Source organism: Aplysia californica, unplaced genomic scaffold (genome assembly GCF_000002075.1).
Source record: "Aplysia californica isolate F4 #8 unplaced genomic scaffold, AplCal3.0 scaffold00134, whole genome shotgun sequence".
NCBI classification, from domain to species: Eukaryota; Metazoa; Mollusca; class Gastropoda; order Aplysiida; family Aplysiidae; genus Aplysia; species Aplysia californica.
Genome location: NW_004797404.1, coordinates 285,297 through 306,138, shown reverse-complemented (window position 1 = coordinate 306,138; position 20,842 = coordinate 285,297). Strand labels below are relative to the sequence as shown.

Genomic DNA, 20,842 nt, shown 5'->3' with positions numbered 1-20,842 from the left:
AACAAAAAGTTTCAGTTGAAAAACAATCTGTTTTGTCCAGAAGCGAATTTTATGTTAAATTTTGTTATTTTGTACTGCATCTTAATTCTTTGTCGAACGATCACGTCAAACAAAAAGCACACAGTGTATATGACATGAAATGTGTGAGTCTGAAAGTTTGCGTGTATGTGCGCGTGCGTCTGTATGTATGTTCATATCGCGTGTGATCTGGAGTGCTCGTGCTTGAGTGCACGCACGAGTACATATTTATAATAATTTTTGTTACAAAATGCTTCGAAACCACTTTTAAAAAACGGGATTGGCACTCTGAACGCTTTTGTTCTTTTTTTCCCTCTGTTGTTTCTGTCTAGAATCTATGTCTTTCTTTTCCCCTTCACCATTGTTGTGTCAATGTCTTTCTCTGTACTAAAGTTGTGAACGTGTGTTATAATATTATTCTCCCTTCCATTGCCTCTCTCAAGTTATACTTCCGGAATTACAAGAGTGTTACCCTCCAAAGCCTTTACTGCTTGTTGGTGTAGATATTTATTAGGTTGATGTTTATAACCGTGTTATTGCGCATGCGCGTTGAAACTACTCACTCAGCTGCTTCCTACAAATAATGCGGAAATTACAGCAGTGATAGTTAGTGAACACGGTGTATGTGAAGTTTTTGCTCACTGTGGACTATAATATTTAGAAGCTCAAGGTGGTTGCAGTGTTTGTTTGAACGAAAATTATCTTTAAATTCATAGTGATTGCGCTGGCACCTCAGAAGTATAGCTATGTGACCCAAATACAATGGACAAGGTTACGTCCCTTGTATGATAAACATGGCAGATCTTGAGAAAGTCTCATAGATCAAGTATGACATTGAGGATACTTGTTTGCCTTTTCCTTTCACTTTGACGATATGTTCGCTTCTGGAGACAGTCCATCACAAGAACATTTTTCAAAATGGAAAGGGATTTTCACAAATGCATTGATAGGGGTAAGTTATCTCTCTGCACTGATTATCTTTGCTAATCAGACATTGCAAAACCAACTAAATAACTTAAAAGTTCTTTCCTTGAATTCCCAGTAATCAGTAATCCTGGAAGAGATCTATAGATTTATGGATGTCTAGATCTAGATCTAGATTTAGAATCTAGATCTAGATACTACTGATATCTATCTAGATCTATACACACTACTCAGACTCCGACAAAAATCTTAACTGCAGTCAGTGTGAGTGTACTGCACTCTAGACTTACCTAGATATCTAGATTCTAATATCGAACTCTAGATTCTATGTCAGGTTATCATAGAGATATGGTATTATATCATAGATAGCCTAGGCTATGACAGGAGGTTAACATACAAGTACAAGATGAGTGATGATCTTATCTTTTTGTATTGTAATGATTTCCTTCACTTTTACATTTTTTAAATGGTTTCATGTGTAGAATTGTACTCAATTTCATGTAATTATGTTGTTGCTTTGAGTTGATTAAAATCATCACTTCATCAAGTTTTGATTTAATGTTTAGAAATTAAAAGAAGTTACAGTTTGAAAGGAGTGTATAGTCTCTAAATGCAAGGATAAAAAGTATCACCACGAGTATAGTAAATATTTTAAAATGATAAAGAAACAGAATCTAACTTCTTATTTAAAGTTTTAAGAGAATGAGTTCACAATTTTTGTGTAGTTGAAGTTGGTTACCTTATTATATTTTACTACCATCTCATGCTCAGGTATTGTGTAGTCCTTCACTCGTTCATTTATACCTCTACTATTTTACTCAAACGTTGACTTAAGCTATTAAATGTAGATCTAGATCTATATCTGTTGCAAATTTATAGATTTTGAAATATTTTATGATTTTTATTCTTCAAATAGACTAGTTTTTTTTAAAATACACTAATAAGCCTGATTGTGTAACTTAAAATTGACGCACTGTGGACCAGTTTGGGTGACTTCAGAGAGGGCATGCCCCCAAGGTAAAAAAAGGGCTGCAGTTATTCGGACCCGCGGACTGCCAATAATCTTGTCACTATTCGGACCCGCGGAATGCCAATAATCTTGTTACTATTCGGACCCCCGGGAACAGGTATTAGTATGGGATGCATTTGTTTATATTCTCACCCGCGGTGAAGAGGCATAAAACGTATTGGTGAGTTAGTTTTAGTGTTTTCGAAAAGCACAGTGACTATGCCCAAATGTAGTTTGCAGGCTATGATGATTTTCCATGTAAATGGAGTCAAATTTGTCTTCAGCAGGCAAAACAAACTATAAAAAAAGTACACACACAGAACCTGGACTTGACTCCTGTTCTGTTCTGTGCCGAGATGCGAGAGTCTCTCACTGAGCTCCTCATGTCTAAGTGGGTCAATTTGTTATAATTTCATTGGACGAACATTCAGAGCTACCAACTTGGCGTGTTTTGAATGAGACGTACGCCTCGGTTAGATCTATGAACCAATGCAGGCGGTTCTACAAGTAGACCACAAACCCACACAAAACTCAAACAGACTGACGCACACACACAGTCATCACATGGAGGGCCGAATTGAATTAATTGATACGTGCTCCAACCGGAACCTGGACAGCAGGGGTCTAAATACGGAATCCGGAAAGAAGGGGTGTCGGAGTAATTATCTGATTAATCACACCCCCGGGGTCTGAATTATGACATCGAAAAAAAATCTGGATGGTTATAGTAGGGGTCATGCCGCCTTGTTTTTCTCCATAATTAAATGTTTTACATAAAAATTTGGGTTTGAAATTTTCTCGAGAGTAATTGTTGTGACAATTTTAATGGCGATGTCATACGACATGATGATCTGCAGCAAAAAATACAGCTGTTTTGACCCTCAAAAGTAGTGTATCTTTGTGTGTAAGTGAAATATAAATTTACACTGTAGTTTGCACCACTAGTGACTAATCTAATGCTAACCTTTTACATTTTTTTTACAGGTATTCAGACATAAATGAATTAGAAATGCAGTTTTGTTTTGTTCTAAATGAGTTCAAGATGAAAAAATGTCTGGAATACCTATACTATAGTGGTGACTTAGTACACTCCGTAGTGCTCACAACTGTTCAGCTTATGATGCAAGAGATTCAGTCTGTAGAGTTACTGTTACTTCACTAACTTGACCATTCCTAGTTTAGAAATGTCAAGTGTCACCAGGCCTTCTCGATAGATTGACTTTTTGAGACAGAAGTAAAAATTTCCTCTTTGTAGCCCAGGTTTTGTGAGCCCCTGGTTTTTTTATTCACTTTATGCTAGTGTTCAAGTGCCCATCGCTCTTTAGGATAACGCAGGTAGTCCTTCGTTGCCGAAGATGACGATGAAATCCTGCAGCTCATCTGTGGACGCGTATGTGGCTGTGCAATCCGATCTTGGATGTACAATATCTGTTGCAGTGGGGACACTGGAATGTCGTGGTTGGGGTGGTTAGATTGCCTCCTCTCTCTTCTGATAGTCAGCTTCTCTGTGTAGTTGATATAATCGCTGTTTTTGCTGGCAAGATGGGCAGCCCTGTGTTAGGCGTTCCTTTTGGTGGCAGTTCTTTCGAGTTTTCTTTCGGTGGCAGTTCTTTCGAGTTTTCTTTGGTGGGTAATTGTATTTGAAACGCTTTTTTGGCCTCCCAAGATTTCTTTTGCTTCTTGCAAGATCGCCATACAGCAGTTTTTTGGGCATTCAGTGGTCTTCCATGCGGATGACATGGCTGACCCATCTCAGCTGGACTTTGACAAGCGTGCTTGATCGGTTGAGGACCTTAATGTTGGTGATGCGGTCTTGCCACCGGATGTCAAGTATACTACGGAGAGCCCTTTGGTGGAACTGCTTTAATTTGTTGATGTGCTTCCTGTAGAGTGTCTAGGTCTCCGAACCATAGAAGGGGGAGAGCACAACGGCTTTGTACACTAATAGGATAGTACTGGTATGATTTTGACAAAATTCTGTTAAAGATTAAAGTGCTGTACAACATTGAATTTATAAGCATTTTAAGGTAATCACCCCCCCCCCCCCCCCCCCCCCCGGACAACATTCCAAGGATGAAGTTGAAGATACTTTTGTTTCAATGAATTTCGTTGCAACATCAGACAGAGCATGTCAACATGAGGTAAAATACCATTTAGCATATATCTGGGTCCCCTTTCGATGAAAGGAATGATCGGTGCATTAACATCAAGTGAAAGTCATTGGCCTACTATTACACTCTACTGGAATGGAGCAATAAATTTTGAGAGAAAAGTGACACACGTGACGTGTTTCCAAGTTGCCATATATAATATAACGAAAGGATCACAGTCGAATTTAGCACCAAGTAAAAAAAGAAAACATGAGGCTAGATCTAGATTTTTTCGGGTCGCTCACATAAAATAGTGCTCTGTATTGGGCAACAATGCGCGATAGTGTCGAACGGAAGTACGACTTGAAATAAACAAACTGGGCAGATTTTCTAAAATTACAGAGGAAGAAGCGTCGGCCTACAAAAGCAATCAACGAAATAAAGAAATTTAGCTTTTTGCAGCAAAACTGTCTCAAGACTGAAAAAACAACGGGTGTCACGATATGGAGAATATTTTAAAGAATCTTTTGGCGAAAACCGCATGTCAATCGATGTAGCCATTAAAAAGCCTTTTGAAATAGCAAAATTCGGCCACCACAAATACTTCAAATAGATAATAGATGTCTAACTTTATCCATGGTAAGTTTTTTTTTACTGAAAAGTTAGCCTTGCAAAACCCAGTTGAACTCTTTACTTATTCAACTAAACTGACTAAGAGAAATTGAAAATAAATGGTATACTCTCTTTTAGTTTTTTCCGTTATTTAGAAAGTGTTTTTTGATGTTTTTGTGGCTAACCTTTTTAGTCCATCTTTTCCACTCTTTCTTTATTTTATTGTCTTGTTTCAGCAAAGAATGTAAACACTGCCTGCCAGATGTGGCCGGTGCAGTCACAATGAGTCTTCTTTCCACTTTTAGGGTAGTCAGCATGCTTTATGTTTTGCCGAAAACCATCTGGCTATGAATATTCTTATTCTTTTCTTTTGCGTTCCCCTGCTAGATCTCAGGGGTAGTTAAGTACTTGTTCTTCAAACTGCAATGTAACTGATTTTATGTTCATGTGACGGTTTTTCCTACTTAATGGCATCCTTTGCCTCCGGGCAGCCCCTTTCCAATTTCGAAGATACCTTAATTCTTTTTTTATATTTTTATACTGATGAGATTATATTTTCAGTTTTGGTAGGAATGTTTAATTTTTGCCTGGGTGGTGACCAAGCCTACTCTGGTCAATTTTAGAACCACCAAGCGATCTTAATTGTACGCAACTTGAACTTGCCCACTGGACCTCCCGAGATTTTTCGCCATTGTTTAACAAAGTTCAGTGTTCAATCTTCCCAACCCTTAGATCAGGGGTGGGGCTGAAAGAAAGCAGTGAGAAGGCTCAAGGAGTAGCAGCAGAAAGAGTTAGAAGGAGTAAAAGAGAGAGGAACCTAAAGGAGGTCTGGATTGGTGGGAGATGAAAGCACACATGACAGAACAGGACTAGAGAATAGGAAAGTAGGCGAAAGGAGAACATTTTTTGATTGCTTTCAGTTTTCGAACAGGGGACCTTTAAAATGAGAGGCAAACACCGTTCACCATACCTGTAAATCACAAGAACCCTGCTGTGGAAATTAAAAGCACTACATAGCCTTGCTCTCCCTTGTGAGAAAGTGACATCAGATCTAAGAATGTGCCATGTTCGTAAACTTTTGTATCCTTTTGTGTTGTATTCATCCTATGTATAATGCTCTTTGCTGTTTGGTAGAAAAAAGTGTAGTTTCTACTGTAAGCCTGATTTGGTTGTGTCAGAATTCTTATTTTTATTTTTACAACCACAAAACAGTCAAAAATGTTGTTAGGGTCACAGCTCTACAGTTTTAATGTGCTGAAAAATGAGCAAAAATGTGTCGTTAAATAGTTTTTGTTACAGCATTTCCATTTCTTATATGGAGTATTCGGTGAATGATTAATTTTGTGCCCATAGAGTAAAGATAAAAGTCTTTAGTGAGAGACTATATTCTGTCTGAAGGACTGGGTTTGGAGCTTCACTTACCTTTTAGGCAGGTTATAGTTATAAAGAGTCAAATCTTTTTTTGCCTCACTTAGCCCCACTGTTTGTATGAATTGATAAAAATTTCAACATTTATGAAATGCAATTGCAATAGTGGGGGAGTCTACAGGTTTTTATAGTTTGTGAAATAAGTCCTTTATCTCTATAACCTCGAATGGGAGTGTTGTGTGAATCTTACCCCGTCCCCGAGTGGAAGGTCCCAGCATCTGGTCAGGTTGGAGAATGCCTGAAGCATTAAGTTGCTAATGCAGTCTCTTAGGAATCCGTATAGATTTATTTTGACTCTGAAGTGTCAGATAAATATATAAACTACTCCTTCTTTCACTTTGACACTGTTTTAGCCATTTTATATGTTTTGCATGTATACCCCATTGCGTATTTCACATATGAACAAAAAAATTGCGTCAAAACATGGAAAATAATTCTGAGGTTAAAGAGTTTAAATGCACTCAATAGGTTTCTATTTTTCGTTCTTCTTTCTGACCGGAACTTGACTTTTAAGCTTTTTCAGTGGATGGCTGGCGAGTGCTCTGGTGTGGTTTGCTTCTTCTTTCCTATCAAATATCTATCGTCTTATGTCCCCTCCTTTTTTTGTGTGTTCGTTATTCCCATTTAACACCTCGAATCTTCTACACTTATATGACCTTATTGTGTTGCAAGTGCCATAAAACACTTACTGTGGGTGGTTGGCGGGTGCTTTTGTGTGGTTTGCTCCTTCTTTCTTATCAAACATCTATCGTCTTTATCTCCCCTCCTTTTTTATGTTTGTTACTCCTTTGTAACACCTCTAATCTTCTGGCGCTCATATGACCTGCTGCGGGCGCCATAAAACCTCTACTAATTAAACTAAAAACTAAAAAACACTCACTAAAACAAAAAAAAAAGCTTTTTCAGTTAGTTTGTGTTGTGTACTAAAAGAGGTGAGGAGGGAAGAACAGGATGAGGAATGCCAAATGTAAAAATTTGATCTATTATAGTATAATCATATATATAGGTCAGATTTTTGTACACATGTACTTCCATTGTGTATGTCTGTTTTTTAGATGTATGTCTGTTTTTTAGATGAGATTAGAGAAAGAGATCCATTATTGTCTGTAACGCTCTTCTTGCTTTCTTTTATTTCTTAACCCCCAGGTCCAGAAGCAGGTGCACTCAGGCTTGTCTACCCAACAGGATGCCCTGGAGTACATAGAGATCCTGATGATTCGGCTTCTTGTTGTTCTTTGTTCGACTCAACCTCATACGAAGGAAGATGTAGATGAAAGGATTAGCAAAACTTTCCCTGATCCCATTGATAAATGGGCTATCAGGGATGCTCAAAATGCAGTCAAGGATGGCAAAAAGAACTGCAAAATTCTCCTCCCTGTAGATAGAATCCAGCCCCTTCTCAAGGTGAGGAAGGTCCCATGATACAGTTAAAGCCAGTCAAAACGGTCACCTGTATAATAAAACAATCACCTGTACAAAGGACCATTTCCCATTCCCCCTTTGTGTCTTTTTAACATCATAGACCTTACATTGCCTAATACGAATAGTTACATTGTGTAAGACATTCGGCTGTCTAAGACGGCCACTTTTCTGCTCAACAATGGGTGGCCATCTTAAACGATTTCAACAGCTTGTTTTGAAATGAGATAAGGAATCAGTAGTGTGTGTGTGCGTGTGTTTGGTGTGTGTGTGTGTGTGAGAGAGAGAGAGAGAGAGAGAGAGCTTGGCTATGTAATATCTTGGCGTCTTTCTTGTTGTTCATAGTAGTAGAAGTATTGTGATGGAAGTATATTTGAAAAACCAAAAGCAGAATTTTTTTAGGGGGATGAGAGGTAGGAGGTGACGAAACGGCTGCAGCTGAGATAGATTCAATTTAGCATTATAACAAATAAATTTGAGTTGCTTTTCCTCTCGGAGATCATGCACCCTTATTTTTTAATTGTTTGTATGTAATCGGGATCTTATTAAAAAGACATAAAAGAATGTTTTGTTTATGATTGAACCTGGTTTAGTTCTTTATATGAAATCTACAGCTTTTTTGACATAGGTTGTTTTAACATTATCATGGAATATATATGTAGCATTCTTTGAAGTAGTGGTTAAAGTTAATTTCATTCCTCACTAATGTATCAAAATAAAATGTTAATTAATCAAACCACTTTTAGATTTCATTTGTTAACAGAACTTTCTCATGATTTTGCATTTGTTTGGTGCTGTACTGTACATGTGTAAGAGTACTAATGGGTTTGTTGGCAAGTGGTTATAGTGTTATCAGGTTACTAACATCTTTTCATTGTTTTGTTTTTTTCTTGTTTGTTTTTTTTAAGGAGGAGCTTGGTGGCTACAGGGTAGACATTTCCCTGGCTCTGTACATAGTCGCAGTGTTGGAATATATTGCTGCAGACATTCTGAAGGTATTTGTTCTCTTTGTGCTTGCTTGTTTTGGGGTGTCATTTATTTTGATATTTATGTTGTTTCGAAATGAAAAAATTCATTTATATTGAATTTATGTCATGTTGACATAGAACAGAGTACAATGGTGTCCACTTAACTTACGCACTACTGTACTGTGCTCTTTGATGTGTCCAGTTTACTTATTGTATACACTGTAGAGTTAAAGTTCCTTTCAAGATTTTTGTTGTCCACTGTTTGTGACGGCAGATTGTGTCTTTGGCTTTGAGACATTCTGAAATTCTTCTTTACTTTGAACACTTTGGGATCCGTAGTTCATTTTGGGATGGGACTAAAGGTGTTTTGACTTGTATGAGCATCTGACAGTGAGTTATTGTTTACAAGTTGCTGTTTGAATATTAAACAACACTTTTATGGACCAATAAGAATTCTTTTTTTTTTGTAGAGAGAGGAGGGAGGTTAATGTAAATCATTTTTATTTTGTTCAATTTTGACTTGCCAACATGGAAGGCACCCAACAATACAGAACACAGACTGGAATTAACTTCAAAGCTTACGGTGATTTCATTTGATTGTATCCCTTATCTGAGTGTACTTTTGCATCGCATAGATTTTCTTGTTTTGAAGCAGACAGATTTCTTATATTCCTCACTAGTCTAGTGCAGCAGACATTTCGTGCTCCTTTTTTTCATCCAGTCTCTTTTTAATTAAGAAAATATTCTTTCTACTCTCTTTCTTTCTTTCTTTCTCTCTCTCTCTCTCTCTCCCTCTCTCTCTCTCCCTCTCTCTCCCTCCCTCCCTCCCTCCCTCCCTCCCTCCCTCCCTCCCTCCCTCTCTCCCTCTCTCCCTCTCTCCCTCTCTCCCTCTCTCTCTCTCTCTCTCTCTCTCTCTCTCTCTCTCTCTCTCTCTCTCTCTCTCTCTCTCTCTCTCTCTCTCTCTTTTAAAGATAGGATATTGATTCTCACATTTTTCTTCAACAGATATCAGGAATTTATGTAAAAAACATTAGACATACAGAAATTACTTCACAAGACATCAAAGTAGCAATATGTGCAGATCAGGTGAGTCTTCATTCTTAAAAACTGGACTGTAACATGCATGGCAACACCAGACTAGTTAAATGAATTGGTCTCTTTTAAGCACAAGGGGGCAATCCCGAAAAATGCTGCTTTGAGAAAATCGAAGGTACAGTAGTCTCCGCCTAAACGCACAGTGCTCGGGAGAGCTCCTTAGCGTGTGTTTATAAGGAGCGTGCGTTTACATGAACCTTTGCAAGGGGAGGAAGGGACGCAGTCATCTCTATTCCTTATTACTCTAGTGACCTCCCTTGGAGGAGGGGGTCATTTTGGCAGATAATAATGTGACGTCACGTGACTGTTTTGTGAAGGATTCCCCGACAAGGGTTAAGAATACAAAGGCGTTGAATAAGGGGGTGGGGGGAGAGAGAAAGACAACCTTAATGTAATTAATATGCACGGTAAACGTCGGGAACAGATAGCCTAAGAGGAAACTGTTTGTGATAGTCATAGAGACGATGGACCAGCCACGTGGCTTTTCCAAGCGACCACCCCCGACCGTAAATTCATGCGGAATCATCCCCGAGAAACATTTCTCTTGTGATTAGTTGAACAAGTACGTTACAATGTATAAGTTCCTCGAGTGCAGCTGAATAGGCTTAAATCTACTTGGCTAATCTTTAAAATCCTATAGAGGCCTGTCTAGTGTTTTACAGCATTCGCGCGTGTCGCACATCAGGCCTAGTCTAGAAGATTTAATCTAACTAAACATTACACGCAGTCACTCAAACACCAGTCAGAAACCTTTTCTCAAGTAAGATGGATCTACCTTTCCAGCGACCGATCAAAAAACATTTCAGTTTCCCCCCCACCCAACATTTAACTGACCAGCCCTAGATCGAGACCTTTGCGTCAGTGGAAAGTAGGGTGTGTAAACGCAGTCCATCACTCTCTTTGTACAGCGTGAGGGGCACTCTCACCAAATATCCGGTTTTCTAGTGAATTCTAGGCTTGTCTTACACAGGCTGTGCAGGTTGTCGTGGAAATTTCCTCTTGCCAAGCTTAACTTGTCGGTGTGTTAAGCGTATCGGAGCGTGCGTTTAGAGGGAGTGACCGTGTGTTTGTACGTCTAAATTATATAGTGAAAAACCCGTCAGATGACGAAAGCGTGCGTTTGAGCGGAGCGTGCTTTTGTATGGCGTGCGTTTAGGCGGAGACTACTGTAAAGTTTTTGGACCCTTGTTCAGTTTCTTTAAAAAACTGGGAGTGTTTTCTCTGTAACCAAACAGATTTACACACCAATGAAACCAAACTTCTCTTATAGGTAGGGCAATGCCCACTTTTGGTTTTGGTCAAGATTTCTGGAAACCTCCGAAATCTGGGTTAGCCCGCTTGTTTTTAAAAGCGACCAACTGATTTCATCGGTGAGCTGTTCAACTAGTCAAGGCCCCAAAAGCATAATATTTCATTCTATTTAAAAATTGTACCTAGATCTACTATATGTATTTTTTTCTTGCTTTTTTCTCCTCAACATTTAGAATTTGAATTCAACCAATTATTTCTCAAGCACGTGCAACCGATAGGACGGGTAAAGAAACTGCAATTTAAAAAAATTCGAAGTTTATAACAATTGGCCAATGACTACTGTAGAATCCACTGGAAAATTTGAAGACCGTTGGTCAGTTTCTGTGTTTTTCCAACACTGTCTATGGCCTGTGTTATACCAAACTAATCATGTGTTTGTGACTGCATATCTCTTTCATGTGTTTCTTATACTGTTCTTTGCTTTACTGCCGGTTATGTTCACTTTATACTCACTTCTTACTGACAGGTGAAGCTACATGTCTAATCTTTCAGTAGCCAGATGGTCATAGGTGCAGAAAGTGTGCTGGATGGTGGGGGGGGGGGGGGGATGCTTTCCACGTTTTCTCCAGGGTTGGAAATAGTAATGACACAGGAAAAGGGCTATACTTTCAATATATACATAGATAGTGGCCTAATTGTTTTTATTTCTCAGAGATTCTCAGCAAGCTGAGGGATACAGACATGGTCAAATCTGCTCTTATAGCCACCTGTCCAGGACAATCACAAACAACCACTTCCCACTTGCGTTTTAAAAATATAAGAATGACATTCATTGTTCAAGGTGTCCACCCGTCTAAGACAACTGTTTTTCTCCTCTGCTGTCTATGGTTGTCCTGGACAATTTCGACTGTAGTTAACTTTGCCTACCACAGAGGCAAGCATCTGTTGTTGGTGGGGCGACGCTCATCTCGTATGCAAAGAGATAACATCTTTTCACCATTCTTCCTATGTCTTCTGTATCCTCTCAGTCATGCTGGTAATTGGTACAAGGGTTCAGATTAGGGGAAAGAATGACCCTATTAATCCTATAATGGGGACTACATCTGAAATTATCTTTTCATGTTTAGCAGTTCGTTAATCCCTTTTAATTATTTAATACCGCATGGGATTTATCATAAATCACCTTTAACTGGTTCCAATTCAGTTTGAATGTAATGTTTCCTTTCACAATGTGTTGCCCATAAGAGGATGCAGTCTACTTTTTGGTCTTACACTTGTTTTATATATATATTTCTGTTGCTCATGTGTTGTTATCAAAGCTGCACATTACCATGGCAGATAGTGGTTTGTTTTAAAATGGTCCTGGCTCTGTCCCGAGATAACTTGGTTATTAGTTTATGAATAGGTGGGTCATTATGTCTTTTATGTCTATTTGCAGGTCTTGTACGATATGTTCTTCCAAGAGGAAGAACCATTTTTTATGGTACAAGACGAACCGGTGAAGAGGGAAAACAAAACATATGAAGAGATTGTCAAAGATCTCATCGTGGAGGAGACACAATACCTGCGAGATCTCAACATGATCATTCGTGTCTTCCGTGCTCCATTTGCAGAGTTTTTTCCTCCTACAAAGGTATTATTATATTTTGCAGTTACATTATTAAAAGCGTAGCAGATTTTTTGTTTTACCGGCGCTATTTCTTTCATTAATTAATATTTCACTAATATTACAGAGCAAATGTTTGGCAGGATATAACGGTATTGTATGGTTAATGCTTTTAAAGATTGTAATACTTGGAATCAGCCTTCAGAGCCTCATTAAAAAATCTTAATAGAAGCTTTTTACCAGTGCTTCCAGTTTTCCGCTAATGGAAAAATTTCCGTGAAAATTTGTGCTAAAAGAATAATTTTTAAATTGTGAAATAAATATTTTTCGTAATCAGTAACAGTCAACAATAACCAACCCGTACCGGAAGTGCTCTTTTAAATATGAAAGTGTAGACAGTGTTTTTCACTTCTAAAGCACAAACAGAGCACCAGCACTGTAAACAACAGGAAAAAATGTGGTTCAATAGATCTTCGGCCTGCCAAGAAAAGAAAACTGAAGAGAGCTTCATTTTTTTATCAGACTTGTTTATTTGTAAATATTGTTGTGGATTTAAGTTGAACATAAGCTGTCACGTTATTTAGATCTCGATCTAGCTGTTATACTATTATGGGTGTACAGTACAAGGGAAAACAGCATGGCCTTGGACTTGGATAATATGGATTCTACAGGGGCTCTTATGGCCCAGAGGTTAAGGTGTTCACCTTTCATTCAAAGGTCCCGAGTTCGAATCTGGGTAGCGACAAAAAAAATTTTCTTCCATAAAATTGTCTCCTTTCACATCCTTTCCTGCTCTCTAGCGATGTTCTGTCATCTGCTTTCGTCTCCACTTTCTGCCCCCACCTCCTTTGCCCCCTCCTCTAGGCTCCAGACTCTTTCTGCAGCCCTTCTACTGCTCACCTTGGCTCCTTCTTACTGCTGACTTTCAGCCAGACCCCTGATCTTGTGGTAGGAAAGATCTACACCTAGCTTTCTCGGACAAGGGTGAAAAATCTTGGAGGTCCCGTATGCAAGTTGTGCACGTTAAAGATTCCTTGGTGGTCTGAAACTGATAAGAGTAGGCTTCGGCCGCCATCCGCGCAAAATTCAAAATTTCCTACCAACTGAAAATGTTAAATGTGTCCCGTGCGCTCATATGGCCTTGTGCAGTTGCGAGCGCCGTAAAGCACTTACCAAAGAAAGAGAAGATGGATTCTACACATGGTGCAAACCAACACAAGCAGAAAAAAGTTGAACTTTAATTTATAGATCTAGCTGTTATACTACTATTATGGGTGTACAGTACCGGTAAAAGGGAGAAACCATGGCCTTGGATTTATATGGATTATTAACATAAACAGAAAATAAAGTAGGGCCTAGGCAAGGTATGTTTTTTTCCTCACTTATTTTCTTGTTAAATTTAGGCTTGAAGAGCCAGAAATGGCATATTTAGGATGCCCTGAAACAAAAAAAATGTCCTACGTTAGGGACGTCCCCTTCTACCCCCAGCATCCTTGAAAAGTGATATAAGCTGCTGGAAGCTCTGTATCACAGAGAAGGTTTGTTCCTCATATCTTTTTATTTCAGTATCTAGCTTTTCAAAATTGCAATTCTTGCTCTTCCATGTTTAAAAAAATTCCATATATTGTTTCTTTTCCTCGATTTTCCCCTTATGATTATTTTTTGCTAATGTTTATCTTCCAGGACCTTGAAGTGATATTCAGCAATGTGCTGGACATTTATGATTTTACCGCAAAGCTCTTGAGCTCTGTGGAAGATCAGGTGGAGATGGCCCAGGAGGGGGAGACGCCTTTGGTAGGAACGTGTTTCACAGACTTGACTGAGGTGAGTGTTATTACTGTTAAGAAGCAGGGGAGGGGGGGTTGTAAGGTAGGTTCAAGTAATTGATTGTACTGGTTTTCTTTTTGGTTTGTTATCCTGGAGCTCATGCCATAACTTTTTGGCAGTTGTTTATATTATACTCTCTCATAATTTCACACCGAAGGCATTTCCAGTAGGTACACACGACTAACTTGTAAGCTTCAGTACTTTAAAAAAGGGGGGAAAGGGGGGGGCGAGGGATGTCATCAATGTCAGTGTACCAGTTGCAAAAGACAGCTATCTGTAGCTGTGTGAAGTCACTCAAATTTAAAGGATCAAGCACATTTTCACCTGAAGTAAGAGTTCACTCACATAGTCATTACTCATTATATTTTTGGCACAAAAAGAGCCAATGGGATCCCTTAGGTATTTCTGAATTAACTGTGACTAGAGGAGACGTAAGCTTATATGAAAAGCCTTATATAGATACCATTGTTAAGAAAAGTCTTATGCAGATATAATTGTAAAATACTGACACTTTCAAACCCAAAATCGTTAATATTGAAATATGAGTTCCCCCACCTCTGTTCCCTCACTGTACTTTGCAGTATTTCTTTCACTGACTTTTCTTGTTTCCTTTGTTAAAAGTTTACTCCGAACCTGTTGGATTTTATTTTTTTAATCATGTCACAGTCTGCTTTTTTTTTCTTTATGCCAGCCTGACTTCCAATAATGATACTAAAAGAAAATGAATGTTGCTAATAAATATTAATTTTGGATGTTTGCAGGGTGAAGAGTTTAGTGTGTATGAACGCTATGTTCGGGACATGATGGCCCCAAATGGCAAGCGAAGGCTTGAGGTTCTACTCACAAGGCCAGATTTTATCAGTAACCTCAAGGTGGGTTGTCATTTCTGTCTTTTTTTCTTTCTGTTTTTCTTTTTTCTATTTTCTTTTTTCTTTTAAAGAAAATTCACATCAGTTCTGGCTAGGTTTATTAATGTTCACTGCCAGAGATTTTGGTTTGGTTGGAGATAAGTGTTGTATCACTGTGCTGCTACCTTGGGTTTGGGGGGGTCCATTATTTTGTAGAACTCTATGTTCTTGAAAGAAGGTTATAAAACCGTGAGTGTGAAATATATATGTCAGGAGTGCGTCAAGATACTTCTTTCAAAGTGGCAATGAAGCTAAATTTTCCTGTCTCACAGACTTAATAATTTGGAGAAGTAAAATTGAAAATGCAAATTAATTTTGGTTGTCTCCCCAGAATAGATTTGTTCAGCTGTTTTGAATATTGTGCTCTTACATTAGTGCATTACGGTGATAATGTTTGTTCTTCGGTTATCAAAGAATCAAGATTGTTTTTTTCGCTGTTAGTCCAGTGCCTTGTTAAATATGTATTTATCAGCAAGTAAACCTTCTCTCTGAAATAAAATTTAGTCAAATTACTGTATAAAAGAATGGTACGGTTTAGTTTCATAGCAAGTTTTATTTATTTGTATTCTCATCGTTTACTTGCCATTTTGTGACCTGTTGATGTGATGTGACCTCATGCTGTGTTTGACAATCTTTTTTGTAGGGCTTGGGAAATGGGTTCTACGAAGCCTTCAAGTACGTCTTGCCTAAACTCCTTATGGGCCCCGTGTACCATTGTCTTCAGTATTTTGAAGTTGTAAAGGTGAGTTAAAACATCATTTGTTTAGTTTTTTAAGTAATGAATTAAGAAAAAAAATGGCTACTGTAAGTTGTAACATAGGCAAGCTGAGGTGAATCATTAGGTTGCAAAATAGATCTGCCACAGTAAAGTTTGAACCTGGATAGGATAAAGCTATTTTTGTTTTACTTTCAAAAATATTTCCTCTCAGCCCAGTGTCCTGATGTGGAAGAAATTTTGGTTTCTACTCACCTCATTTCTCACCTGTGCCTATAGCGGGCGTGGTGTATTGGCCTTGATCGGGTCAATTCAAAGAGAATGGCACAGGGAAAAAAGTTAAGGTTTTTTACTAAAATCTTCACATCCATGTCTTTGAATGAATTGTTAATGCGTGCTGCTGGTATGCCCATTTTTTTTTCTTTCTAATCCTCTTTTATTTTAGTTTTTGCCTTGCCTTTTCTCAGCACTGAGTCCATTATTGCGTTGATATGCTATATTTTGGACATTAACTCATATATTGATGTGAGTGATTGGTGGGTTCTCTGGTGTGGCGTGCTCCTTTTCTCCTGCCATGCATCTTTTGTCCTTATCTCTCCTTTTTTTTTCTTTGCATGTTATTGTCTAGTCAACCTCTAACCTTTGGCACGTATATGATGACTTATTTGTGTTGCAAGTGTCCTAAAACTGTCACTAAGACTTGACATTGGTGGGGATTGCTCTTGTTCTGTACAGGCCTTGATCCAGGCAAGCCCGAGTGAGGAGGATAAAGAGTGTCTCACCCAAGCTGATGGCCTCCTGCAGGCTCTGAAGGCCAGGTTGGAGCGCAAGCTGGGGAACATTCCCAAGAGGAAAAACTGGTAAGTACTGGCCCTCTCGTCTTGTGGTATTGTGTCGTGATTTTCAGCACAGTTGTCAGCGGAGTTCTGTTTGTGTACAAGAATATTGTTCTGATAAAGCAATTTTTATATTGCCCCCCCCCCCCCCCCCCCTTTTTTTTATCCCTCTCTCTCTCTCTCTCTCTCTCTCTCTCTCTCTCTCTCTCTCTCTCTCTCTCTCTCTCTTCTCTCTCTCTCTCTCTCTCTCTCTCTCTCTCTCTCTGTGGGCCAAAGGCCTTTCAGATCTATAAAATCTTGAAATCTGAATCTCTCCCTCCCTCTCTCTCTCTCTCCCTCCCTCTCTCTCTCTCCCCCTCTCCCTCCCCCCCTCCGTCCCTCCGATTGTTTTCCTCTGTGTCAGTTTGTGAATATGAAAAGTTGAAGGTTGTTGTTTGTTTTTTAATGTCAGTCATAACAGGTGGTTGTAGCAGATCTAATGAAAGTCCTGCTCCCATACTTTTTTACTTTCTACTGTTACTTGACATGTGCGTTTGATCATTTTTGAGCCGACATTCGATTCTCGAATAGGGAGAATTTTTATAGAGTATATCGACCTTCCTGTTGAGATGATGTATCCCTCTCAGCCAGGGTTGGCCCTGACAGGCAGGGTCAGAGGCTCGTCCTTAAAAGATCTAAATTGATGGGGATGTGGGAAACACCTACCTTAAAATCTTTCTTTAAATTTGTTTTTGAGGAGCGTTCGTTCAATGGCCAGTCCCTTGAGGGGTTGGGAGACAACAAATAAACCCAGTACTTAACCTCAGAAGATGTAAGCCCTCAAATAGTCTCATAGAACACATGAACACATATATCAGTAACATGCACATCATATTTCCTGTTATGTATTGTCTCTGCCTTCTATTCCTTGTTTCTCCGTTTTGCTTTTTCTTTTCCTCTGAGTTGAATCTTTTATTTCTGAAATAATCTGTGAGTGGTTGGCGGGTGCTCTAGTGTGGTTTGCTTCTTCTTTCCTATTAAACATCTACCGTCTTTATCTCGCCTCCTTCTTTTTTATGTTTGTTACTTTGGTCTTGTAACACCTCTAATCTTTGACACTTATATGACCTTATTGTTGCAGGTGCCGTAAAACACTTCCTAAAACTAAACTGAAATAATCTGTTTATGTCTAGTGGGGTACATAATATCCTAAAAGAAAATGATATAATGGTTTCTGTCTCCACAGGGAGGTTTCTTTGCGAATGCACACCCACTCAAGGTCGGCCACTGTCCAAAAGATGAATGAGATCCAGAAAAGTATTGATAGCTGGGATGGCAAGGACATTTATCAGATGTGCAGTGACTTTATTATGGGTAAGCTTTAATAGCAGTTAAAACACATCATCCTTTCGTGTTGTATGTGGGAACAGTGTGGTACAAACATACAGTGAAAAACCTGTCGAAACGGCCAGAAAGATTGTTGATCTGTGTCTGATAGCCTTCATTGTCAAGTGTGCGTCTGAAAAGGGTTGATGATATTGAGCATAATTTAGCTCTTCTTTTACATCAGTCTGTTGTCCAGCTCCATACATTCAGGAACAAGACTGAGTGGAACAAGGAAGGCAAGTGTTTTGTTCCCCTTGCATTCTTTTCTGAGATAAAGTAACAGATCTTCAGACCCTTGTACTCCCTTTTAATTGGTCAGACTGTCCATATATTTTGTCTTGTTATTTCTTTTCATCATTTTCATTGAGTACTAAGGCACTGATAATTAACTACTTTTTCCATTCTATTGCTCAATGATAACCAATGTTTTGCTATTGTTCACATTGTCAGAGGTAATGGACAGTTTCCCTCCCTTTTCCACTTTCCTTTCACTTTTGTCTCCCTTCCACAGTCAGCTTGTTTGATCTTTTGATATATTTGAGTTAATGCATTTTCTCTAAGGCAAAAATATTCCACATGTAGACCTGCATGTTTGCCGACAATCGTCTGAAATCCGACAATCGCGACCCGACCCGCGAACCGGCCGATGCTATCGCTAGGCCCGCCTGTATCAGTCAATGTGCGTAGTGCGAGGCCTGGCCGACTGCCAGCGACCCCCTTTTTCTCCCGTCGGCTTCGTCGGCACTTTCGTTTTCGTGCCGACCTCCGACGCGCGCACCGCCGACTGCCGACGTCGGCGTTTCCGACATAATTGTCGGAACCTAAGTAGAAATGCGAATACGAAAAAGGACGACAACTTAAATTATCTACTTTCAGTTTCGTGCTCGAGCGGACATTTTGAATTTCGTTTGTTGACTAATTCAATTGTTCAGCTCGTGTTGATTCATTCAAGTCCGACTCTCTTGTTCTAATAGAATATAGATCTAGAATCTAGATTTATATAGATCTAGATCATTATAGACCTCAATGGAGGATTCAGATTCCAATTCTATTGTGTCAAACCCTATCATAGGTTGTGCTGTAATATTAATGGTAAAAATAAGCATTTCATCAGGTGCGTGAATTATTTATTTATTTAGATTTAGATCTAGATCTAGATCTAGATCTAGATCTAGAGATCTATAATCTAGACTCAGCTGAGTCCCTCTGTTCGGAATCGGATGCGGATTTCTAGTTCAAGGCCTATTCCTATTCACTTGTTCTATAAGATCTAGATCTAGATCTAGATTTATTTAGATTACTAGATCTAGATCTAGATAGATGGAGGATTCATTTTCCAATTCTATTGTGTTATTGTATCAAACCCTATAGCAATGTATATTTAGATGTAAGCCATATAGATCTAGAATCTAGATCTATGCTCCTTGTTTGTTTTGGAGTGTGGTTTTTTAACTAGATCTAGATCTAAACATTTTTTTTTTCATTTAGGCTTAGGACTTGTTTTGGCCTTTTTACATGAGGCCCGTTGCAGGTTCTTTTTGGGGATAGGGTTAGGGTTAGGTCTCTTCTTTATTGTGTTTGTTGGGGTGGTCGCTCGTTACTCGGATGTCCTTCCTTATGACACCCACAAAGGCTTTTTTTTTGGGGGGGGGGGGGGGGGGGGGTTGCGCAAAATTTTCAGACAATCTGGTTGAGGCTCACATGCAGGTCTACACATGTAGTCCGAATACATTTGTCAGAGAGCATCTATTTGCTCTTCGAAGGCCCAGCTTTCTCTGTTTTGTATTTGCAGTAACATGTAATACCATTTTCCCCACGCTTGATTACAAGAAGTAACTGAAATGAAAGAAGAACCCGTTCACAGATTGATGCCTTGTGGGGTTGAGGCCCTCAAGTCTTGCTATAGGAATTCATTCTGAGGCTCTTCTTGCCCATTCCTGTTTGGAAATGGATTCATAAGGATGTAAATAATGTTACAGCGACACAATGATTTTTTTCACTAAAAGACCCTGGTGTACACTTGAAATAGAGTCATAAAATACTAATGGCTTGCAAGTTCTAAACTTCTGAAATTTGTTTTCTTGCTTTGTGCAAAGTGACTGTAACTGAGTAACTAGGCTATATCCATTTTGTTGGTAATTTATGACAGCTCAAGCACTGTCTGCTTCTTCTGTCTCTTTTCCATTTTGCTTTTGTCATAATCTGCTCTTCATGAAATGTATCTGTTGTCTTCCTGACTCGAAATAATCTGAAACAGCAAAACAGCAGATGGTTGGAGGGCACCATTGGTAGGTCCTACTTCTTTACTTTCCCCTCTCTTGTTTCTGTCTGTCTGTATAACTTTTCCCCAGCACAAAATGACCATTATTGTGTTGATATGCTTCTCTTTACTCAAATGAAACACAGTAACAAGTGCCGCCTCAACTTGCAATTTTTTAAATTCCAGAGGGTCCATTGATCAAGGTGACAGGTCGACGCACCCTCCCAGAACGCTATGTCTTTCTTTTTGATGCCCTGATTGTGCTGTGTAAGCCCAATGCTCGGCGGGCCTCCAGTGCAGGGCCTGTATCAGAGTACAAGCTAAAGGAAAAGTTCCTCATTCGCAAAGTAGAGGTGGTGGATCGAGAAGATACAGAAGGTGAGGGAGATCTAGGCTCAGATGCTACTATTCTTCTTTTTCAAATTCACATTTCCATGGAACATTTTAAGAACTTGTTTTGACTTTTGGAAATGTTAAGTTTTTGCGCTTTGTGTTTCTTGAATGAAATTTC

General features: G+C 39.0%; 1 protein-coding gene across 1 annotated transcript in view; it reads left to right on the top strand.

The window, feature by feature from the left end:
* The first annotated feature begins 555 nt into the window (after nucleotides 1-555).
* Nucleotides 556-20,842, top strand: part of LOC101860163 (son of sevenless homolog 1) — a 38,130-nt gene continuing 17,843 nt past the window's right edge. The window contains exons 1-11 of the mRNA XM_005096653.3: nucleotides 556-970; nucleotides 7,228-7,485; nucleotides 8,409-8,495; nucleotides 9,474-9,554; nucleotides 12,253-12,447; nucleotides 14,104-14,244; nucleotides 15,009-15,119; nucleotides 15,799-15,897; nucleotides 16,606-16,730; nucleotides 17,932-18,059; nucleotides 20,518-20,709. Coding sequence (XP_005096710.1) covers nucleotides 893-970; nucleotides 7,228-7,485; nucleotides 8,409-8,495; nucleotides 9,474-9,554; nucleotides 12,253-12,447; nucleotides 14,104-14,244; nucleotides 15,009-15,119; nucleotides 15,799-15,897; nucleotides 16,606-16,730; nucleotides 17,932-18,059; nucleotides 20,518-20,709 — 1,495 coding nt within the window. The 5' untranslated portion in view covers nucleotides 556-892. The remainder of the gene's footprint in view (nucleotides 971-7,227; nucleotides 7,486-8,408; nucleotides 8,496-9,473; nucleotides 9,555-12,252; nucleotides 12,448-14,103; nucleotides 14,245-15,008; nucleotides 15,120-15,798; nucleotides 15,898-16,605; nucleotides 16,731-17,931; nucleotides 18,060-20,517; nucleotides 20,710-20,842) is intronic.